Source organism: Chelonia mydas, chromosome 11, assembly GCF_015237465.2.
Source record: "Chelonia mydas isolate rCheMyd1 chromosome 11, rCheMyd1.pri.v2, whole genome shotgun sequence".
Taxonomy (NCBI): domain Eukaryota; kingdom Metazoa; phylum Chordata; order Testudines; family Cheloniidae; genus Chelonia; species Chelonia mydas.
The window spans coordinates 62204867-62211791 of record NC_051251.2 but is presented as its reverse complement, the minus strand read 5'-3'; the positions used below and the strand labels follow the sequence as shown (position 1 = coordinate 62211791).

Here is a 6925-nt window from a genome sequence, read left to right as displayed (position 1 = left end):
TGATGTGCTCTGGAAAAATGGCAACAAAGTCTGATTTTAAAATGCTTATAAATGTGGTGTGGAGGAAAGGCTCTGGGATCTCTCTGATCGGCCTTGTGATTAAGAGAGAGGAATGGTTTTGTGGTTAAGGACAGTGAAGGACTAGGACTCAAGATATCTGAGTTCTATTCTTGGTTCTGCCACAGATTTCCTGTGTGACCTTGGAGAAGTCACTTAGCTTCTCTGGGCCTCAGTTCCCCACCTGTAAGGTGGGGCTAACATTATTCCCATTCTCCTATCCTTTGTCTGTTTCCACTGTAAACTCTTTAGGCAGAAACTCTTTTCTTACCGAGTGTTTGCATGGGACTAAGCACTGAAGGTGGTCAGAAAGTTCAGTTTTCTTCCACAGAAATGTTTTTTAAACAAAAAGTTAAAATGAAAATTTTCAGTTTTCATCCAAAACATTTTCCACTTTCAAGAAAAACTTGAAATTTTTTCATGGAAAATAGCCCCGCCCCCTCCAAAATGTGTTTGCCAAAACCCCATTTTCTGTCAAAAAAAATAAAAGAAAAATTTTGACCAGCCCTACTTATCTTACAAGTGGTTCTGATCTACACGGGGCCTCTGAATACTGCAAGCAATCAGCTTACCTAAATGACTAAAACAGGTATTTATTCCACCCCACCCCAACTTTTTCACCCTGCAGTCAACACCGCTGAACAAGAGGGAGCTAGAGCCTGCTCTGGTTCTACAGATTTGTTCAACTGCAGAAACAGTTACTGGTGATGAAGAGACTGAGACTGAAAGACTCCGCTTGGCTTCAAATCTCAGCGAGAGTTTGCAGGACTGTCAGAAATCAATGGAGTTACATTGATTTACGTCTGCTGGGAATCTGACCCATGTACTTGTTCACTGAGAATGGTATGGCGTGACCAAGAAGCCAAGTTGGAAGCCCAAAATGGTTTTTAAGAAAGTTGCTTTTGCAGAGTATACCTCTTTAAATACTGCACTTTAAGGGATTTCATCGCAACCCGCTCTGTAGAGAAATATTTTTAACCCATATTGTTGAGCAGGAAAATACCACTGCAGGTTGATAAAAGTAAGGAAGTCCCCTTCTAGCCTGGTTTGAGGAGATAGGAATATCCCATAATTTTTCCCTTCACTCTTGTAGGTATGTACCAAGAATGCTGGATTTCCGTCTTTCGTTTATTTGCCTACATGCCTAAAAAAGAATGACAGAACCAAGTTTCTCCCACCCCCACAGCACCCCTTATGCTTGCTTGTGACCATCTTTGGTTTCTGATTTCCATCTGGTTTTAAGGCACCACAGCTTCTTGTAACACCCTTCCCCTCCCCCCGCACTCTCTTTAGGCCAGGAAGACAACAAGAATCAGAGCAGCAGCACCCCTTGCTGAAGTGAGAACAGAGACAGCAGTCAGAGATCTCAATCTCTCATACAGCCTGCTGGTGCCAACCATGGGTGGGAAATGAGGGTTCTGGCTGGTGGGTCCAGTGTGGTGTGGGGACCATGAGAAGAAGAAGGCTATGCCTGGCAGAAAGGGAAGCGTAGATGTAAGGCAGTCACTGAGACCATGTCTAAGAATGCAGTTTCCTCCCCATGCATATTCAATCTGGCCTTGCAGAGACAGAGAGCAAGGTTTTTGAAGTTAATATGGGCTTGCCTTAATTTAAACAAAGGAATGGAACCTAACCTTCTACAACTGGTTTTGATGAGCAGGGCTTGATTTTATAGCCTGTTCTTTATCCTTTCCTCCTTCTCCAAAAAACCCTCAGAACGCTGTAGAAATCTTTGCATTTACTGTATTGGTCGTTTATTTAAACACTATGCCATTTAGCTCCCCGGTAACGTCAATTTTTCCTTTGCATGCAATTTTTCACTGCATGTGAGTTTCCTGCTGAGCTCTGTAGGGCTTACTTAGGACAAGGTCCATGTGAATAGGACATTAAGCCATAGCCACAGGCTGCCAGAGGTCATTGCCGCTGCACTGTTTGGGAAATACTTCTGATTTACATATTCTATGATGGTCATCACAGCTGTGGTAGTCTCCTCACATGTGGGCTGGATCTGGTCTGGCAGTAGAATAAATCCATAGGCACCCGTGTCTCTCAGCTCAAAAGTGTAGGAGAATGGAATGCCAATCATGTGAGCCCAGTCCCGTGAGGAGCCAGAGTTCTTGTCTATTAATTTAAAAATACAGGTGAGACAAATGTATTAGGCACCATTCTTTATAGATGGCCCTGGCCGTAGTGCTACAAGATCCCTGTACCAAGCAGTATAATCATACCATAGATAGCCATATTTCACAGAAGGAAAACTTGTTCTAGATGAAGTACTTGATTGCATTAAATATCTTTCTATAGAACTTGCATACGGAAAATACCCCTTCATATGAGAGTATTATCCAATAACCAGAGATGCATTAAAGGGATCATATACCTTCTTCTGAAGCCTTTGGCCTTAGCTACTATTGGAGACAAGACATGGGGCTAGATGGACCATGGTTTGTTCTAGTTTTGCATTTCCTTCATTGATACCATTTGGAATTTCCTGCTATATTCATTTTAGTGCCAGCCTGAAAAATTCCTGACTGTTCTTTGTGGCCAGACCTCATTGTTCCTCTGCCTTGTGGAGCTCTCTCTCCTGACACTTTCCATGTAACAACAAACACTGGCCCTAGAGCACACTAATTTCTAAACATGCCAGCGTTGCACAAGCAAAACACCTTGTCTGTATACTCAAGACAGTGCAAGGCATGCACTAAAGCACATGCAACTCAAGGTCTGATTAATGCAGGCATTGTGCCTGTGCAATTTACAAACACAAGTGTGTGTGTGTGTGTATGTGTGTGTTCGCTAGAGCCAGTCAATTTACTCATTGTGAACATTATCCATTACACCACCCCACCAATGTGACTCAACCCTTATTTGGAAGGAATACCTCTCTGGGTCAGGGGTTACTTGAGTCTCCATGATTTCTACTGAAACTGTCAATCAGAGTGCCAGCCATCATCATCTAGTGCTCTCTGTGGTATGGACACCTGTCCACTGGGAACTAGATTGAGACCAACTTATTTCACACAGAACATCAAACCACCACCAGATGATAATGGCCGATAGTTACTGTAGACCTGATCTAGATTTGAACTGCTGACTGATAGGTATGGTGAAATCACTTCAGTAAAGTCAATAGGAGTTTTGCCATTGATTCCAAAGGGACCAGGATTTCACCTTATATCACATACCAATCCCCTCGTGTGCCCTGTGATACTCTCATGATGAGTTCTATATAAGAATTAGCATCTAATTGACCCTCCATGCTGTCAGCTGTTTAATGAATGAAAGGGCTCCACAAAGTATCCCACATTCAAATGGCTGCAACTTAGATACTCATCTAACTCAGCTCCTCCATTATTACTCAACGTGGAAACGCAATGAAACAGCAATGTCGAGGAACAAGGCACATGGACTACCTTGCTCGCCCCATGAAAATAGAGAAATCTCAAAACACAAACTTACACAAAACCAAAGAGTTTGGTCCCACTGTAAAATTGGTCCCATGCTTTCCCTTCAGTGCGACTGCTGCTTTCTCTGCAGCTCCCACCGGTACGTTTGAAAGGGAAAGAAAGTCTTAATTGGTTCTGGTAACCACATGAACTATTTGGAGTTTCAGGCTTGATTCTGTAGCTCACTGGGTTCAGGTTTGGGCATCAATTATTAGTTCAACATTAGAGCTTGTGGGAAAATGTGTCCAGCTAAAAAACACTCCTTTTTTATTGAAATGGTAGGAACCTGTACTACTGGAGAAAACGGATTGGAGTAATATACTTCCACTGTCAACAGAGGTCTGAGTGGTTATGGCATGGATAGATAGATCACTATCTATCTACCACTCTATGGTACATATAGGGCCCCCATTACCACAGTATCTGACCTCCGCACAGTCTGTAATATATTTATCCTCACCACACCCTGGGATGGTAGGGCAGTGCTATTATCCTCACGCTAGAGGGGAAACTGAGGCACAGAGAGGCTAAGTGACTTGCCCAAGGTTGCTGAGAAAGCCTGTGGCAGAAGATGGACTCGAACCAGCTCTCCCAAGTCCAAGGTTAGTGCCATAAATGCTGGACTGTTTTATAAACACACATTTTAACTGAGTATGTAGGGCCTGATTTTAAAACACTGAGGGTATCTCTGCACTGCAATTAAAAACCCGAGGCTGGCCCATGCCAGCTGGCTCAGGCTAAAGGGCTGTTTGATGGCAGTGTAGATGTTCTGGCTCAGGCTGCAGCCCGAGCTCTGGGACCCTCCCACCTTGCTCCGGCCTGAGCCTGAACCTCAGTCATGAGACACTAGGCATTTGTGGAAATCATGCAGACAAATGCATTTGCACATAAAACCGGAGGCACATTTTTTGCATGTGGCACTGGATTTTGATGTTTTGAAAAACAGTAACATCCTGGCGACCCCTCTGTAATCAGATCCCTAATAATCAATTGCTAATTAGTTATGATGAAGGATCAGGATTAGTTCAGCCAAAAAAGACGTGCAGTCACCACACAGCAATGTATAAGGCTGTGAGATGAGAAGAGAATGCAGACCTAGCTACCCCCTCCCTGCACCCTGAGCTACCCCCTCCCCGCACCCTGAGCTATCCCCCTGCCCGCACACAGCCCCTAGCTACCCCCGGCCTGTACCCTAAGCTGTTTTCAAACTTTTTGAGCTAAGCCCCTGCCTTGAGTTATAATTTTTGTTTGTGCTGCCCCGCCCCAACCCAGACAGGCTGGACGGCCTGCTGAGGTGAGTCAGGAGGTGGAGGTGGCGCTCCCTCCCTGGACCCTGCCATGCGGAGATGGCCCCTGCCCCCCGCAAAATAGAAGTCAAACTATGCCTATGCCCAAGGCCCCTGTCCCTGCACCCTGTTGGGCCCTGGAGTTTTTATATCATGTTGAGGGGGGGCCTCAGAGAGAAGAAGGTTGAGAACCCCTGTGATAGCAGGTACGCCTTTAGTTCACATCCCTGCATGCCTAGTAACACTTGCATTCAATGCAACTACTGTGTGTGGTATATTTCTAGATGTCGATCATGCCAGGTCATAGGACTTCTTCCCAGGCACTCCCCTACATTAGTGCAGGGGTCCCAGCTTAAAAGACAGCCTCAGATTTAGGGGGTACCTCAGTGTCCAAGTATGATTATAATGGAATCCAGGTTGTGGCTCAGATTCAAAAAAACTCAGCTGATTTTTTTATTGTTCTCAGCCCATCTCCTCGTTACACTTCAGTTCTGTGCCTCCCACCCCCAGGTAGTGCTCTTGTCCAGTTTAGCAGCTGAGTTCAAACTCACACTATGCACTGCCTGTGTGCACTTCTCCACTGACTAACCAGGGCGAGGGAGTACAAGAACTGGAACTCTCCAAATCCTGATGTTGCCTGATCTGGTGACATTCGATTTGTTAGGCACCAGGCTTAATGCAGACTCAACTCAACAGGGAGACAGACGGTTATGACAGGGAGGCAGCTGGGTCTACAGGGCCTCATTAGGGTCCCAACAGTATCTCCATGCTGATGTAATGGGGAGAGGGGGAAGTGGCTGTGACGCAGATGCCAGTGATTGGTCTGTGTTTTCTCCTGCTAGTGTTACTGAAGCATGAGTTGGCATACAAAGAAGTGAGGGGTGAAGATTCCAACATAGTGTGTTCTTTTCCCCGTGCACTTAAGCTCACGACTAAGGAAAAAACACTGTAGAAGAACTGAACATTTCTGGTGGAGGGCAGGACACCTACCCAGCGTACAGACATTAACCTTTGTTTTCTGAAAAAATGCCTTGTGCCTGGAAGCCCATCCTAATCCAGAAGAGAAGATCCTGGTATCTTCGACAGCATCCCCTGACAACTGTCCGATCAGCGCATAGCTTCAGCCTGAAAGAGAATACTGACTGAACTTCCAGGGAGTCACTGGGGCTGATCAGCAACAAATGCCTTTACACTGCAAAGGTGCTTGATGCTGAAGTCTGCCCAGGAAGCTGGGTTGGAGTTCTAGTCAACAGCCTCCTGGGTAGCCAAAAAGCCGATAGATGGGTGGGATGTTGCAGGAGGCCACACTGAGCTCTTAGGTCATTTTTATCAGTGGAAAATTGCGGGTGACAAGTAAAAACCACCCTGTACTGTTTGGCAGTAGATTCTCTTGAAAACTTTGAGATGTTAATTTAAGACCTGCTGAGGCCCCAGTAAAGATTACTTGGAAAAAATGCAGGATTAGAAGGAGCTTCCAGAACTCAAAGTGGTATTAAAGATAGTGGTACAATGTGACACTGTCCAAGGTACTCCTTCAAAGAAGTGAAGGACTCTTAAAAGAACTGCAGTCCGGAGCACTGAAGACCAGCAGCCTTGGCCTCTGAATAGTTTTGGTGCTAGAAAGATGAGGATTTTTTCCTCAGAAAAACTACCTTCCCTTCCTAGCAAAGGAAGCTGCAAAATTCACATTTGGGTACCATTATTGTGCCAGAAATTAATATAAATACAGTGCACATCTATCTTTATAATCCCGTTACTGGGTTTTCATAACTTACAGTTTTCCAGGAATAGATATAACCATCAATACTGAGAACTGGCAGGATACATATGTCCAAGTTCTGCAGGAAGCTTTTTATCTTTGGGTCAGTTTTGTAATTTTGTAAAATCTGAGAAGAAAAAATGCAAAAGAACAGCACCAGATCGTCTGGTACAAAACAATCACTGGACATGACTTCATTTAGAATTAGCATAGACTGGTTGGTCATCCTAGAATACTTCCTTTGGAAGAGACTGTACCTGCCCACCAAGTGTATCGAGATATCTACCGCACCTTCAAAGGCATTTCAAAAGTGATAATATATCAGATTACATTTATAATGCAGTCTACATTGGTACTATGCATCTTACAACGATGCA

General features: G+C 44.6%; 1 protein-coding gene across 1 annotated transcript in view; it reads right to left on the bottom strand.

Annotated features, from left to right (window-relative positions):
* Positions 1-1350: 1350 nt before the first annotated feature.
* CPO (carboxypeptidase O) overlaps positions 1351-6925 on the bottom strand; it is a 32069-nt gene continuing 26494 nt past the window's right edge. The window contains 4 exon segments of the mRNA XM_043525580.1: positions 1351-2178; positions 3517-3594; positions 5780-5888; positions 6565-6675. Coding sequence (XP_043381515.1) covers positions 1916-2178; positions 3517-3594; positions 5780-5888; positions 6565-6675 — 561 coding nt within the window. The 3' untranslated portion in view covers positions 1351-1915.